The sequence below is a fragment of the Pezoporus flaviventris genome, unplaced genomic scaffold, assembly GCF_033815535.1.
Source record: "Pezoporus flaviventris isolate CSIRO_AGI_PZ_B2104156 unplaced genomic scaffold, CSIRO_AGI_Pfla_v1 ptg000100l, whole genome shotgun sequence".
NCBI lineage: Eukaryota > Metazoa > Chordata > Aves > Psittaciformes > Psittacidae > Pezoporus > Pezoporus flaviventris.
The window spans coordinates 1,683,471-1,700,946 of NW_026892648.1; the positions used below are offsets into that span (position 1 = coordinate 1,683,471).

The window sequence follows — 17,476 nt, forward strand, 5'->3', positions numbered from 1 at the left end:
CAGACACATTTCAGAGCTGAACTGGGCTTTGAGGGTGGTCTCTGCCTTTCCACATCTTCCCTGGTCTCTTCCTCTCGGTCTCCAAGGAGCGCGAAACAAAGCTGATTTCAAGGTGAACTAAGGGTTGTTCTCTCCTTGGGACCGATCTTTAAACCTGGTGTAGATGAAATTGTGTGCCTCCTGGTCTGCCTTATGCCTTAGTAGGTGGTTCTCAGCACACGCAGGCAGAATCCCTACTCATCACAACCCATCCAAGACCCCAGGAAATGCAGCTGGTATTTTTGAAAGAATTTGCCAGTTTTACAGAGCAAACTGCTGGCTCTGGTGATGTCGGTGGGAATTTTGCCACTAATTACAACAAAGCCAAGATTTTACCCATTCTATTATAATGTGCATCTCAAATCCCACAGCAGAAGTGCTCTGGGGCGTGTTCAGATGAAGGAATGATTTTTTGCCTGCTATTCTGGCCTGTGGTCTTCTCCTGGGCAGAATTTTGTCAACTCTAACAGACACCTAAGGGGGTCGGTGTTTGTTTAACACTTTCAGACTGTTTCAGATCTAGTTTACCATGCCAATAACTCCACATTTTGTGGAAATAAACTGCAGCAAGGACTGGAGAAGGGATAGTTGCTCTGTGAGGAGGCTAAAGAAGAGGCGGACAGGAGGAGGAGGAGGATGGAAAAACTTGGCATGAAATAGGGGAGCCTGATTGTGGGCCACTGAGGTTCAAATGTAATTTAGCTAAGCAGATGACCGGGTGCCTAATTAGTTAATTATCCCACTATCCCCCCCATTTGGAAGAAACCCTGTTACCATCCTCACGACCTCTAGGAAATGCACAAGATGCAAAGGATCAGCTGTTCCTTCGTGACAGTCCTTTTAGCAAATTAGTGGGGAAAATTGTGCTTAGCAAATATTCATTAGGGCTTCATTTTCCATTAATCCAAAAGGAAATGTGGAAAGCCTGTGACTTCAATCACGCTGAGGCCCAGGAATTTTAATGAGCTTTAAATGGGCATCTGCCAGAATCCTGACTTCGCTGTACTTCTCCTGCCAGCCGGGGGGGATGAGTAATGGCTAATAAAAGGTGGGAGCATCTAGGCGAACTCCTCTCCCTAACAGGAAAAGCAAAGTTGTAATTTGCTGTGTTATGACACTGTAATTGTGCCCTGATGAAGAAAACAACAGTATTAAAAAACCTTTTCCTTCCCCACACTGTGTCCCAGAGGTAAATGGGGGAAAGCTGGATGAGTCAGGTCACAGGGTTGTAGGCACAAGGGCTGGGGTAAGGAGGAAATCCTCCTTCCCTCTGTCCTATCATCTTTGCATCAATGAGCACATACCTTATTCCCTTCATCTTAACCCCCTGAGCAAAGCAGAGATGAAGTTGCCTGTTTAGGTCAGCGCGGAGCTGGGCAGCAGCTGGAAGTACCACTGAAAATAAGACCATGAAAGAAACCAATCCTTGCCTCCTCAAACTATACAGTTTTCTGCTAGTGGACACTGCAAGGGGTTTAAATGTTTATTTTTGTCAACAAAACCACTTGGACACTCCCATTCCTTTTGACTTTTCCCCAAGTACAACTTGCTTAAAAATAAAAGTCCCACTGAAAAGCTTCATCCTTGGTTATTTGACCAGAGGCACGTTTTCCCTTTTTTTGCCCCAAAATACAATTTCCACCAAATATTTTCTGAAGGTCTATGTTTTAACATAACTGAATATTCCAGCTAAAGAGTCCTCTCAGGATATTTTTCCATGAACGCTCTGAAGTCTGTAAGAGTAAATGTGATAGCATTGAGGCAAAAAAGGCAAGTCCTCTTGTCCAGTAATTAAGATTTGTGATGTCTTTGAGACCCTCTAGAATGGGAGACATGCTCAAACTGTGCAGATTTGGTGAGTCTTCAGGTTTGGTCAAGCTGGGGGGTTGAATGTAAAATTCTACAGAACAAAATAAGCCTGTGGGTTTGTGCATATCTGTCTACTTGTTTACACAGTTCTTACACAGATACAAGAAAGATAATGAAAGTTCTGCATGCAGACACTGAGAAGAGGCAAAGGTTAGTGTGGGTCACCCAAAACTGTATGGGTTAAATGAGATTGTGAGGAGCAAAAAAAAACTATTTATGGCATTTTTGAATTCTTTTAGCTCTTGCTCCTCCATTCTGTCTTTCCATGGCCACATGCGCTGCTGCATTCCTCTGTCTCTGGGTTTTATCCTGGTGTCTGTCCTGGGAAGGTTAATGAAGTTAGCATAGCCTCTGGGTGACTTTCTGAGCTGCTGGTCTTCTGCTTTGTCCATTCTTCTGGGAGCCTACACACTGCTTCCTAGAGGTGACCCTTTATCCATCAGAGAGAGGGGATGACAACATAAATCACCATGTACTTTTTCATATCCTGTTTCTCTTCATTCATGTGTCTTCTTTTTCTCTTGACAGGACCAGAGGGCTGTAACCTGTTTATCTACCATCTGCCCCAGGAGTTTGGGGATGCTGAGCTGATGCAGATGTTCCTGCCTTTCGGTAATGTCATCTCCTCGAAAGTGTTTGTGGATCGGGCGACAAACCAAAGTAAATGCTTTGGTGGGTAAAGATAACAAAACAATTAGATTCATCCAGGAAGGGGCTTTCTCTAAATACTTTACCTTTCAAACTGCTTTCTTTCTGCTTAAGCTTTATGATTTCTCTCAATTTACTCCTGTCAATACTTTCCCCCTTCCCTCTTTCTCTCCTAATTGTCTCATGCTCAGAGTTGTATGCACTGCTTAGAAGTGAAGGATTGGCATCTCACCAGCAGCAAGGTGTTGAGGCTGGTGGTGGTGTGGTGGAAAATGTACCCCCTTGGAAGGGGAGGTGGGGAGGTTGTAGAAAAGACTAAAGTGTATGGAGCAAAATGGAGGGGGATGGAGGGGTAAGTGAAGTGCTGACAGGGCCAGCAGTGGGAGCATGTGGCAGAAGAGGAATTTCTTTACCTAAGCAAAATGAAAAACAGGCCATGGGGTTGAAGGGAATACAGAGCTGTGATTGCAGCTTCCATTAGACAGCAAGGGGACAAGGGCTGAACATCAGCTGAAAGCCTAGTTTTCTGGGGGGATGGCTGCTTGATGGACTGCAGGTAGACATGGCCTGAGGCCACTGAACCCCAGGCAGCACCACAGCAGATACAGACAAACTGAGCTAACCCTGTGCCTCAGCTGATAGACCATGCTAAGAGGCTGGGTGTGAAAGCTGCACCATGCTCACATATCTCTGGCCTTGCTGCTGGCTTAACCCTACCAGCTGGAGAATGGAAAGAGCCATCTGTGAGCCACCAGCTAGGGATGCTCCTAGGGATGTGAGCAATAGGAGGGCTCAGCCAGCCAGCAGCCATGTGATGTGTCCATGGTGTCTCAGTAGGATCCTGCTGTCTACGAAGGTGTTGCTGCGCAGGGTCCCCTATGGCAGTATGGCAGCATGGGGACCCTGCTGCACTGGATCCCATTCCACCTAGTGGACAGTGGATCTCCCCCATCCATGTGCCCTCTACTGGGATATGCAGTTCCTGGTTCTCTGCCATCTCTTTGCAGACCTTCCCTGAGAAGTGCAACCAGACAAACTATTGCTTTTCTTTTCCTGTTACTTGCAGCTAATTGGGACTCTGTCTCTCAGACAAACTTCCAGAGTTCAGACCCACTGGAGTTTCATTTGATTTTAAAGCCACTCTCAGTCTCCACACTACGCTTCCCTTCCATGCTGCCTTCCCCTTTCCCCTCCTGAACAGCTCACTCCCCAGAACTCTTACCTCATGCTTTGCTAGCTATGGTGCATGTCAGACAGTGCTTCCAACTGTTTCATGCCCCTTCTCCATCCATAGTTCCTCCTGCCCATCCACGGAGGGTCTGGATAGGCTATTTCTCCCTTTGATTGAAAAACCTCTGTCCCCTGATGTGAGGTGACACAGGATTCTCCACCAGTAGTCATGGGGTTGCTGCACTTTCACGCACTAGAGAATGGAGGACAAAGAGTTTGGTGTGAAGATGCAGTTGGGAAATTCAAGTGAGACATTAACTCCATTCACTCCAGAGCCCACCTGCTTTTCAGAGCTTTAACCACATGAAAGCTTGTAATAACATAAGCAGACCAGCAAAGCTCTATGTGACACTGAGAGGTAATGCTCCTAGGATATCCACTAGTTGGACCTTTGGCAATGAAATTGCCGTTCCTATCATAAATGTTTAGGGGACTATTCTGTGATTCTGTGACTACTGACCCTGGTTCTCCACATTTTGACAAATGGGAAGACCACAGGTAAATAGAGACATGAGCTAAGAGTCAAGTCCAGTAAGGGATAGTATCTTCTGGACAGGTATTCCCCTTACCTCCTCTTAGCTAAGGCTTTCTGGCTACAAGGATTCACAAGGATAGCAACACATATCCTTGCAATACATATTTAGCTTGTTGTGTTTGGGGTTTTTTTATGGCTGTTTTCAGGGTACTTGGAGATTGTGATTGATAGCTGAGCAGGAATTAAGGGATCTTATCAGAAATTTCTCTTAACATCGAGTCTTGCTGGAAGAAACTAAACAGTTTGCTTGATGAAATAAACTCAAAAACTAATGGTGAGATATTCCAGCCCAAAAGAGGGAAGGGGCTCTTTGGATGTGTTGACTCAACTGCATAGGCAAGAAAAAGCAGGAATTAAAGGTTGCTGGTAGATCTTCGTCACCCTGTGTTAGCTTTAGAGACACGAATATCCAAGTACAGTCATTTTGGGGTCCCAGGGATTAAGCCCCAGTTTTCTCTGGCTTTAGCTTACTTTCCCGTAGTGCCTGCTGTGACTGCTGGTCTCAGACAAACATTTTGACAATGCTGCCATGTGCACCACCTCCAGAAGGACAGAAACAGCAGAAGTACAGGTAGCATGTCATGCTGCTCTTCAAACCCTTGCACCCAGCTGACCATCAACTTTAAAGCAATGCAAAAACATGTATTACAGAAAATCAGGCCTTCCCTTTGTTTTGCTAAGTCCATTGAAAATGCCAATTATTATAATTTTTTGTTCAGAAAGACAATTAAAAAAATAAAATTACCTTTTCTTAAAGGCATTTTATTAATTTTGAAATGGTTTTATTAACTTTGAAAGTAAGAAAACTCTTTCCTTTTCTGCTTAAACATTTCCCAAAACTCAACATGTAAAGACATAGCATTTGCATTCTGTTTCACTTTTTTTTTAACCCAGCTACAGCTCTCCAACTGGTAGCCTGGGGGGACAATTCCGTCTGGCCCCAGAAAGATATTCCACCATTATATGACCTTTTAAAATGTATCTGCTATGCAGATCCCAAGTAAATTGCCATAACAGAATCTAGCCCCAGGTTGTTGAGAAATTGTCAAGAAGTCCTGCTTTAGACAAACTTTAAAAATTCTATGAATAAAAATGTCACCATGTTTTTTCCATGGGAACAGAAAGTATTTCATTTGCTGCTCATGTCTCACTGTTGGATTGCTGTAAGCAGCTGGTCCAAATGGAGTGAGTCAGTACAGCAGCATCTCAAAAAAGGACTTTTATTCCTTTCTGTTTGGTTCTCAATTCTCTCCTGCATTTCCAGCTCAGAATGATCTCCTTTGACCACTACTGTCAGGATAGTGTAGGAGCAGACACCAGCGTCTTAGGAAGGAAGCAAACTCAGGCACAGGCCTTTGTCCTGGTTTCTGAAGTCCATGATCCTGCAGAGAACCTAGCATGTGAACATGCTGAAGAAACCAGACTGTGGTCATAAAGCCTCTGACTTTTCCAATTCAGAGGCTGCTGCCTCCTGGCTGAGAAGGAGTAGTAAGGAATGCAAGCTACAGCAAACACTAGTTACATGTATAAATGTGAAAGTGCTTAAAATATGTCTATTGTTTTTCATAGCAACACAGCTTGCTGTAGTATGTAAGACTGGCTTAGAAACAACGCTGACTTCTTGAGTTAAAAAAGTCATTTAAAGCTTCTTTGCCTTCAACTTTTCTTCTGCTGCACACATCCAGGCTAGATCTGAATTCTTCATTTTCTTTTACAATATTTAAACCTTTGCCTTTTATATCCCTCCCTATCCTGACACAGCTGTAACATGGCCAAGTGCAGATCACACTCCTTCACACTCACTAGTACCCTGTCTATCTCCATGTCCTGAGCCTCCATCACACCAACTATATCAGCATCTCCTTGCGTTTGTCCTCAGGCACTGCTTTATATACCCTCTCATATTCAGACTCAGTAAATTCTCCTTCACAGCTATTCACTCTTCTGCCCTTCTCTCTCCTTTTTCACTAGTCCTTCACTCAGTGCCCAGCTGATACCTGTAACCTCTATCCCAGCTGAAACCAGGGCAAGCCAGCATGTTTCTTCCACTGGGCGATGCTGATCATTCCCAGTGAAATGGGAGGACCACAGAAAGGAATCACTGTCTCACTCAGGGAAAAATTAGACTGAAAGACTCCTTGAAGACAGTGACTCCCATTCTCACAGGATGCTGGTTTAGGAGGTCTTGCACACAGGCTTAGTGTGCCACAGCCTGAGCATCAACTTCTGCAGGACCCTGGAGCTGGTCTCTGTGCAAGCCAGAGACTGCACTGGGTCTCTCACTTTCCAATTGCACGTATGTAAGTTATCCTGTGCATAGGTATGCTAAATATCAGAGGATGTGAAATATACGTATGTGCTGGTCTCAATGGCTCTGGTGATAATTCCCCTCCCAGTTATGTAAATAATATAAATGTGACCAATTTGTGTACAAGGCAAAAAAAAAAAAACAAAACAAAAAACAACACAATATTCCAGGAAAATGACACTGTTAAGGCTGCTAAAGCAAGTAGTCAATGTGAGAGGAATGCTCTTCATGCGAGCCAGTCATGGCTAACTCTACCTGTGTTAGAGTGATGCTGCAATACAGTCTTAATTTCAGGAGCACTCCCTGTTGTCACACAAGACACATATTAAGAAGACATTTGAAGACATTAAACTAGTGAAATACAGAGACAGATGTGTTCTAGGAAAATGTTTTAACAGAGAAGAGAGAGAAAAGCGTAGGTTTGGGCAATATTAATTAGGAAGACATGACAGAAATTAGAAAAACGAGGCTATGGATGGAGCAGCTGAGGCCAACTGGTTACCCCAAGGTGTCAAATAGGATGTAGATAAATTAAAGCTGGTGAAATTCCTTTACTGGTGCACTTGGAAATTCATTCCTCCACTTTCTGATAGCAGTGAGCACCTGGATCTGCTGGCTCCTTGCATGCCATCAAGCAGCAGACACTGTCAGGACAGTTCTGCACCATACCCTTACCTTGTCCCCACATGTGCTTCCTTGGCACGTGCCTGTTCCCAATACCCGCTGGTGTGGCGACTTCAGCTTCTCCCCATGGGGAGGCTGTGAAGAACCTCCTTTATGCCCACAGAAACACCACCACAGAGCTGGTTTCTCTCTACTTCAACTCATGGTCTGACAGCTCAGGTGTGAGCAACCACAACTGCTGTATGTTCTCCTTTTCTATGAATTCCAAATGCACTTTCACACTGCAGAGGGATGTCCCACTCCTTTTTGAAGTGCCCCACATTAAAAGTAGCACAGAGTATTCTAGCTTTGACTACAAACTGTGGGGGTTTCTTAGGACAATAGATTTATATGGCCTAAAGGAAATATATTGTTTGGCTCCTGGTACAATATGGACATCGAGTTTCATTGCAGATGCCTGCATGGAGTCACTTGAAAGCTGCTAGTGGGCCACCCCTTTTGAAAAAACACCCAGTCTTCTCTGAAGATTCCAAAAGAGAGGAAATAACAACAGTTGATGGATAGTAGTAAATTACGTTAGTTGCTACATATTTTAATTCCCCCACTAAAATTCTTCTGGCTCTTAGCTTATGAAAAGAAACAGGAGAGCCAAAGGGGAGAGATTAAAGGTGAGAAATGCAGTGAGAAATGAGGACTGGACACAGGAGGGTGTGAAGCTCAGGAGAATGGCTGAGGCATGGGTAGAGCTTGTATCATGTTGTTAAAAACATACTGACAGCTCAAGACTGCAGTGTGGTGGCAGAAAGGTGGAGTGGGAGATGCAAGCCAGCAGGCAGGTCATGATGGTCTACAGAGTTTCAGCCTGGAAGCTGAAACAGGAAGAAGAAAGGAACGTCAAGGGACCAGGACACTGTCAAAGCTATGCAGGACCTGGGAACAGGGGCATTGCAGTTGAGGTCTAAAGTGCATTGGCAGCACTCCATAAGACACAGGAGTGGAACAACGGACCCTGAGGTACATCAGAAAAATATTGTTCAGCACCTGCTCACAATGTTCCTCCAACATGCCCTGCCAAAGCCAGCAGTTTCTCATTTAATAATAAAACCACAAACTCTCCTTAAATTCATCCAGGGAAATGAGCCGGTCCAGGATTAAGGTGGTATAAGGGTAAGAAATAGCGGCCTCATGTGGGCAACCGTGGATCAGCCTAGCTGTTGGGTTCTTGTATCAGGACTCTTGACTCCTTTTCACAGAGCTTTAGGATCCATGGATGAAAAGAGTTATTTATCACCTCAAAGGTTTTGGGGGTTTCTTTTCTGAGTCTTCTTTTGTAAAATAGGAAGATCCACATCAGATAGATGAATTATGAGGAAACACCTGGGAGACAGTAGGATGGTGGCTGTTACCAGTACTACGATTAAATTGTACTTTTTTTCTTCTTCTTACTCGTTTCTCCCTGTAGCCCACCAAAATAGCCTATATCCTTTACTTTGCTTGATCTGGTGGCAACGTATTTTGTTTCAGGTGCCTGAAGAGTGTCAGGTTGTCATCCCCTTATAGCTACACACTAGGGACCAAAACTCAGGATGTAATAGAAGAAGCCACTAATTTGAGTGCTTGAGTTGAGACAATATGGGAACAATTTTCCAGGTGCATTAGGAATGCCTGCCCACCTGGATGTTTCTGTTCAGATCAGCACTTGTGGTCCCCTCCACTCGGAAGTACCCGGCATAGACAGACAGCCAAGATGTTAATGAGGTGTCCAGCTTAGTTGGAAAGTAAGGTAAGGGAAGCAGGTGCTTAATGCTTCTATAGGAAGCATTAGAGGGGTGCTTAATGCTCCCATAGGAAAAGGGAAGGAGGAACCATAGTTTATTATTTGCTAGCTGCCCTCTGTCACACTCCAAAGCAGCCACACTCTGAGACTTCAACTCTGCAGAGTAAGGATAGGACTCTGCTCCAGCTGATAAGGGAACAGTAGTGTGAGTAAGAAAGAGAAGGAGCTGTTCATCAAACTCACTGCACAGCACAGCCAGCCACTGCAGTTTGTTGGGGGAGGCTTTAGAGGGAGGAGGAGGAGAAGGAGAAGTATTAGGGCTGTGAGCCACTATTCATTTACAAACTATAATTAATTTGATGTTTAGATTAATTTCTGATGCACTCTCAAAGGTGCACTGAAAGCGTTTTTCCTTTATTATAATGTTGACTGCTTATTGGGGAGATAAATCTAACTGTCAGTTATGCACTGACTTACCAAAACTTTCAGACCAAGCAAGCATGTATGCATAAGGAACAGCTGTTTGCAGCTCTCCCATTAAAGGGACAGCTCTGTCTTTCCCCAACAACTCACAGTAAAGAAAATCTATACATTGTACACAGGGACTTCTGCTTTCTTTTGTAGCTTAACAATTTATTAGACAAGAATATGTTTCCAGAATCTGTCTTCTATTTTCTGTCTGTCCATGTGTCTACCACGGTTCTATCCATCTTCTCTCCACACAAGTGATAGACAGAGTCCATCAGAGTATTTTCAAGTTACGGGTATGTTTGTGCAAAGCTACTCACATGCATGCTTACAAAATCATTATAAATGTTTTTACTTATGGGGTAATTAGATGGAGGAGCTCATTACTGTAGGGTCTTCGTGGCCACTCATTTAAGACCCTTCAAAAGGAGGAATGGTCATTTATGCGACTAATAGAAATGACTGATGTTAAGAGTTAATGCCAAAAGAAAGAAAGGAGGGAAAAATAAGATAAAATGAAAAGATTTTTTAAAGAGATTAAACCTTAATGCTCTGGGCTTCAAATCACTCCATCAGCACCGGGACTTGGGAAAAGAACCTGACTGATCCCTTGTGTGCCTACACAGTCTGCTATCTGCTGCTATCTGCTAAAAACCCTTTGATGTTAGATAGGGTATATGAACCCAAGTCGTATACATCTGGTCCTATATGTGTTCCAAGGCTATGATTGTTTCAAACATGAACACACGTGTGTGTAAAAGTGACAGAGAAGGGTCTCCAGTGCTACTTTCATTCAGGCCAGAAGTTTTGGTTCAGAAGTCAGAAATAATGAGTAGTGCCATTTCTGAACTCAAGGTGATTGATCCCCAGAGTGCAGACTTACCACATCCTGCTTTTGTGAGACTGCAGACCCTCCACAGAATTTTGGTTACCCATTGCATCTGGTTTTTATTTTCTTTCCCCCAAGATCTCTCTGAAGAAAGGTGAATTCAAGCTGTAGAATGGATGAGTCTCTATAAATCCATCCACACATCCATCCCTCTCCCCGTATATCTGTCTTCAACTTCTTTATATCTATCTATCCTATCTCATTCACTGCACAGGGCTGCTCTTCAGCATTTTGAAGTCTGTCAGCTAACTAGTAACTGAGAAGCTGTTCAACAGATCTGAGAGCTCTGTGCTTGGCCCCAGGCCCTCCTTCCTGCACAATATTCAAACCCTGCTATGAATATGAATTTATTATTATTTCCTCATCTGTTTTCTTAACGTCCTTCCCAGCAGAGCATTTAAGAGGTTCACAGAGTCAAGTAACAGCATTTTCACAGTGCTCATCGTGTCTTCATTTCACCAAGGGGGTGATGAGGCATAGAAAGATATTTAAAACTATTTAGTAATTTTGGGTGACTAATCTGAGATGCATGAGCGTGATCAGTCTGTTTGCTTGTTTTCTCAAAGTATTCAGCACAACACAGGGCATGATATGTTTATGTTCACTCCAGATGCAGGTTTGGGCAGCAACTTTTCCATCTGTGAAACCTCAGATAGTTCACTGAGCACCAAGAAGAGGAACACACACTAAAGCTTCATCTCTGGCAAACTAAAGAGGTGTTACACATCTGCTCAAACACTGTGCCATAACTACCCGTATCTTTTTAACATCATGCGCCACTGGCTCTATTTGGGTCATGGCAATTAACTCATGGCTGGACATTAGTTGGGCATGGCTCAGCAGTGGCAAGGGCTGGGACTGTCCTTATACAGCAGTATAGGTAAGGCCACTCTTTTGAGGGATAAGAGGGTTTAGTCATGTAGATTCGAGCCATGATGTACGATTTGCACTCAGAGGCTGCACTATTTTATTTACTACTATAAAAGAAGCCTAGATCTTATTAAAGGAATTCTGTGATATATGATATACCCAGCAAAACTGGGATTGTCATGGCAGAAATAGGGATCAATTCCAGTTCTCCAAGGCAGCATTTGGTTGTACAACTACAAAACCATCCTTTCCCTGCCTTATTTACTGTCTACATTCCAACACATGGAATAATGAGTCTGATGCATTGCCATTTTCCTCACCCTGTTATGTTATTCATTCTCTACAGTAATTAAAACAAGGATGCCATGAAGAAGAAAAATACAGAAATGTGCAGTTAGAAGCAGCGCCTTAATGCATATACAAAACAATACAGAATTAAAATTTTATAGGTAACATAATTCCTTGAATTTCTAACTCTAGTGCTTCAATTTGCAACCTTAGCATTGTTTTAATGTACCGGTGCATGTGATATTTTCCCTTTTCAAGTAAGCACACCAGCATAAAAACCAGTCCCTAGATGAGATTAACATCTTCAGATAGAATATATTGATATCTTCAAAGGTTGTAAACAGGGTGACAACTTGCAGATCCCCATAAAAATACATATGCCTTTCTTAACTATATATGCTTTCATCTGTTTCAAATCCCCAACTAAATTTAAATCATCCCCACTCTCCCCAGTCTTGATCTGTAGAATATCACATATGTATAGGTGTGTACATTATATAAGTACTATATATATTTCTGCAGTACCAATGTGTCTTCAAGTTATTAAAAACAATGAGAGCCACTGAGCAAGTAGTTTGAATTTGGGCAACCTGCTTCAATGCTTGCTAGCCTTCAAGGTGGAAAAGCTTTTCCTTATGTCCAATCTCTCTTTCTTCAATTTGTGAATCATAGAATATCTTGAGTTGGAATCAAATCCAACTCCCTGCTCCTCACAGTACTACCTAAAACTAATCCACATGATGCTAATCCAGATGCTACTTGAACTCTGATAGGCTTGGTGCCATGACCACTTCCCTAGGGAGTTTGTTCCATGGACTGACCACCCTCTCAGTGAAGAACCTTTTCCTTAGTGTCCGATCTGAACTTCCCCTGGTGTGAAGAGACTGTCTCAGTCTCCTTACTCTCACAGTGTTCCTTGTCCATCCTGATGGCTCTGTGATGAACTCACTCTGCTTTGTCACTGGCTTTTCTATGCTGGTGAGAAGGGATATACAAAACTAGACGTCCAGGTGTGATCTAATGAGTGATGAGTAGAAAACAGTAGTCACTTCACTAATTGGCTGTTCTTTTGTTAATAGAGCTCAGGATGCTGTCGGTCTTCCTTGTAGGCCAGCATACATCTCTAATGACATCCTCAGCAATGTAAGCCATGGAAAACCTAGAGACAGTGGGACTATGACCCTTTCACCAGCTGACCTCCAGTGCCCAAATATTTAGCCAGGCATGCTCATTATTATAAAAGGCAGGCAGTGCACCTAACATACAAGAGCTGCTGCTGTCATCAGCTCTTTCACAGGCAACAAGTTTCCTCCCTTTTTGGCAACATGACCTGCAAATCTGGTTGAGTTCTGACAATTCAAAGGTGAAATTATAAGATTCTTATAAAGACAGATCTCTAATGACCCTTTAAAATCCTTGTCTAGAAGGTTTTCCAGAAATTCTAAAGTGTTTATCTTGGTCATTGTGGATCTCCTGGCATGGCTGAACAGGGTCTAGGAAGATTATTATGTTATTGGACTTTTGAAAATGCTTATGAGAAAAGAATTTTTGCTAGTTGATCTTAGGAATCAATCCAGGAGCCACTTTTGGGAGGGCAACTCATATTTTCACCCCATCTCTTCAAATGAAGAACCCTGTTCCTGCCTTTCTCAGGTCTTCAGTTTTTCTAATCAGAGGCATTTTCATAAATGTTTTTTCCAGCAATACTTCTACTCCGCTCTATTTCAGCAACTAAACCAGAAGTTAATTTTCCTTCCTCCCACCCAAGGGTGGATCAAGAGTCCAGACAGGTCATTGGGCAGGGGGTCCAGAAGCCAGAATTTGATCAGGATTTAGTCAATTTGTGATAAGATTCAAGTCCCACAGACTAACATAACTCTTCTGAGGGACTGCAGAAGTTCATGGAGATCTATAGGGTTCAAAATACATTTTTGAAGGATTTAGGATAAGCTCTTGACTGCTTTGCTGGCAGACCCACAGGAATTTATCAACACCCACACTGTAATTTGAAGGTGTTTCATTCGCATTGATGTTGATAACAGAAGAAGCCAGCTAATCATTTCCCTGTCTATTGTGGGTAGTTGAAAACATTCATGCTGAAAGGACTACAGATGTAACAGCTGGTTAGATCTGGAACAGTATGTTACCGTCCAGCTTAAAAAGCATTTGTCTAACTCTTTCCTTTCTCCTTTTTTGGTACCCAGCATAGTTCAGTGTCAGTTCACAACCTCCTGGAATAGATAGGAGATTTTCTCTTTTTCTTTCACAATGACTCACCATGTATGAGAAGTTTCTTTCACGTTTAGTTTTGTTATCTGGTTTGCATACAGTGGCCTTTATAGAAAGTTAAGCACTGGTTTGAACATCATGGCCAAAAACTATTCATCCCTATTTCTGGCTTCTGATCAGGAACTTCCAGACTACCCCACAGGAGAAGCTTCAAGTCTTTCTATATTTATTGGGTTGCCTCAACCTACCCATAATGAAGTATCAGTTGTGCCACAGCATAAAAGGAAGAAGTGGTTAGTCATCCATCTAAGCAATGACCATCGCGAGCAAAGTGGGGAGATTCTGTACATTGCCACACCAAGAATGGGTCTATTTCAGAGACTTTCCAGGACATGAAAGAACTGACAAAAAATAGTCACTAGTCAGCAGTATAATTCACAGTGCATCTTTATGATTAGCTTCCGGGGGGTGGGGGGTATGGCTGCTTTGCTTGTTTATTCCTTAATCAGCCAAGAGAGGAGTTTGCTTTCCCACTATAAAATGTTATGAAAAAGAAGGTCACCTTTTATGATGCTCGTCTCTTATAGACCAAGAAGGATGACCAGTCATTTCTGTAGTTGAATCATTCATACATGGCTCCTTTCAAGAAGCCACAAATAACAAGGAGTGTTATCCAAGAAGGAACCTGGGAGCAAAGACATTAAGATAAGAAATGGGTTGTGACATGGCTGGTGGAAGCTTCAGTAGTTATTTTCATTTTGTTTATATTATAAAGCTCAACAAAAACAATGAAAAAATTATCCTCATCTTGATTTGGCAGTGCATCCTTAACAGAGCACTTACTTAAATCCCACTCCTAACTTGTGTAAAAAGCACACTAAGCTCAAACTTTGCTTCAGGTTTTACACTGGCAAAGATATGGACTTGTCTCATCAAAAGCTCATCTGCTTTTTCCAACCATGTACTTTCCCCGTAAACCTTAGATTGACACATGATGATGCCAAATATTTACAAGGAAGGCTCAGAAAGCAAATTAAGAAGAGCTCCTTCCATTTCTGAAAGCAGGTTGGAAATCGCTTCAGTTCTAATCATCATTCAAAGAAGACCAAATGCTATTCATTTATCTATGAGTAATTCCTCACTAACTAGTTTGTTTCTTGTAAGAAAGACCATGGCCATCATCTATGTTGGAACATTATGCTTTCTTTAGAAGAACCACAATGCTGCTTCTCCACAGCACAACATCTTGGTCCAATATATGATTCGTGGGGTTTCCAAAGAATGGCTGAAACCTGAGTCCTTCACTTATTAGATTTATTCAGTGGATGACTTACTTCAACTCCTACTTAGCAGAACAGGTAGAGCCACAGTCCACAGAATCAGACAAATACTTGCTCATCTTTTAAACAAGCCTGTTTAAAGGAAAAAGATGAGGGTTTAGTGTTAACTCCATTCTTAGTATGAGAAATCTGTTGTAGTTTTCTGTATCAGACTTTTTCTGGTTTTATGACTTTTTAGAAAAAGCTGTTACTGATCAGGAGCCCTGGTTCCAGACGTACATGTGAATCAAAACCTTAGATCTTACCATACAGTAATTTAAACTGTCAAAATTCTAGTCTAGTCTTGAATCTCAGTCTTGTACTTTCAATGTGAGTCATGACAGTAATTTCTGTGTAAAAACAAACAAACAAACAAAACCCACCACAACAACAACAAAAAAAAAAACAAATCCGCACCCCCCTGCACCCCCCCCCAAAAAAACAAACCAAACCAAAACAGATTTTAAAAGACAACACTCACAGGAAGAAAAGTCCTTCTTGGCTTGAACCACCATATTCAGGGTCAGCATTTACAGCCTTCAACCTTCTTCAGAGAAGATACTGCTTGTTTGAGGCTCTATCTGGAAAACTTCCAACTGACAGTGCACAATAACAGGGACCACTTCTCTGCACATTCTAGCTCACCCTGCCTTAACCTATAGAAGTAGTTTGATGCATGGGAGGATGGGAAGGTGACATAAGGAAGATGCTAGTGTATATCAAGCTACCTTCTGCACTGGGTGTTCTGACCTTTAGAGAAAGTTAATCATGCCATCTACTTTCACTCTTCATTTAATCTCCCCTTCCCATCTGTTCAGTTTGTCTCAGCTGGAAGCAAGATGAAGAACGAGTACCAGTCAGCTGTCTCAGTGGTCTGTAGCCCACACTTTGGGGCCATTTATTATAAGGCATTAACATCAATTGTCACCTCTATCGTGACTGTTACTAGAGTCCATGCCAGATTAGTAGGCAAGAACTGATTTTCTAAATATCTGAAATGTGAAATGAACAATAGACAGACAGATACGCAGGTTCAGAAGGGACCATTCCGATCCTTTGGACTGAACTCTGAAATAACATATGCCAGATACCTCAGCTCATGTGACAGGTTCAAACCTCCTGCTTGAGTCATAGCATCCCTTTTAGAAAATATCTTAATCAAGATTTCATTTGATAGGTGCTCCACCCCTACTGCTAAACAAGATGTTCCAAAATAGTTAATTACCTTCACTATTTAAAAAATGCAGACTCAGTGTCTTATTTCCATTTTAAATTTGTCAAACGTCTGCTTCTGAAATTACCAAGTCCTTATTTTTTCTATATTAAAAAAAAAAAAACATGCTATATTAGAAATCATTTATGGCATATGGACTATGGTCAGAAGATTATTTAACATTCTCATCAATAAACTCATTACTTTTTCAGATCTAGAATTATTCTTATAGCTCTAAATAATTCTTAAAACCACCAGAACTAAATGCAGAATTCCACTAAGGATTTTTCCTGAGCCATACTCAGAGGTAACATCACCTTCCTACTTATAGAGAATATTCCCCACAGACTGCCTTCATCCCAAGGCTGTGCTGAATATTTCAGCATAATCCTGAGAGCTCACATTTGGCTGTTATCATGACATCCATGTTCTTCTTAGAAGCACTGTTTTCTAGTGAAGATTTCCCCTTCTTATGAGTGACCCACTTGAGTTCTCCAGTGCATACTTTATTTTGCACTTGGTTGGATTAAAATGAACGCTGAATCCATCCTCCACAGTGACCCAGGTCAACATGACTTATTACTGTTATAATTTACTTCTTTACCATTTTTGTATGATTGGCAAATTTTACCTATAATTACTTTTGATGTATTCTGAGTAATGTTAGAGACACTGAATAGTGCAGAGCTTTCGGCATGCTCCTGGAGGAGCCTACTAGAAATTTGTCAATATTGTAAGTCATAATTTTAATTTTTTTTTATGATCCAATTTTTAAGAAATTTGGTGTGGGCTGCTTTCATTTTCTATAAAGAAAGGTTCAAATACTACAGAAAAGTTTAAGTATACTCAAGAAAACCTACTTTATTAACCAAACTTGCAATTTCATGCAATCAGTTTCATTTGATAGATGTTCTTTTCCATGAAACCACAGTGATTGGATTCGTTGTACACCTTTTAATTCTCTGTCATATCACCTCATATCAAAATTTTCATAGTTTTACTTAGGTTTATGAAGCACTAGATAAGTTTACCAGTTCATGTAGTTTACATCCTTAATAATAGATTTTTTCTTATGGAACACTGAGGTTTTTCTGATATTCCATAGATTGCTAAAATGAACATTAATGGTTCAGTAAATTTCTAAACCAATTCTTTGAATAGTCTAAGGTT

General features: G+C 41.8%; 1 protein-coding gene across 22 annotated transcripts in view; it reads left to right on the forward strand.

Annotated features, from left to right (window-relative positions):
• Positions 1-17,476, forward strand: part of CELF4 (CUGBP Elav-like family member 4) — a 747,879-nt gene that overhangs the window by 655,772 nt on the left and 74,631 nt on the right. For 16 of the 22 annotated variants that reach the window (XR_009747539.1, XM_061477218.1, XM_061477215.1 and 13 more), the window contains one exon: positions 2,437-2,580. Coding sequence is in view for 21 of the 22 variants with exons in the window: in XM_061477218.1 (XP_061333202.1) it covers positions 2,437-2,580 (144 nt within the window). In the remaining variant the exon portion in view is untranslated. The remainder of the gene's footprint in view (positions 1-2,436; positions 2,581-17,476) is intronic. The other 6 variants (XM_061477223.1, XM_061477230.1, XM_061477233.1 and 3 more) reach the window with 1 other exon arrangement.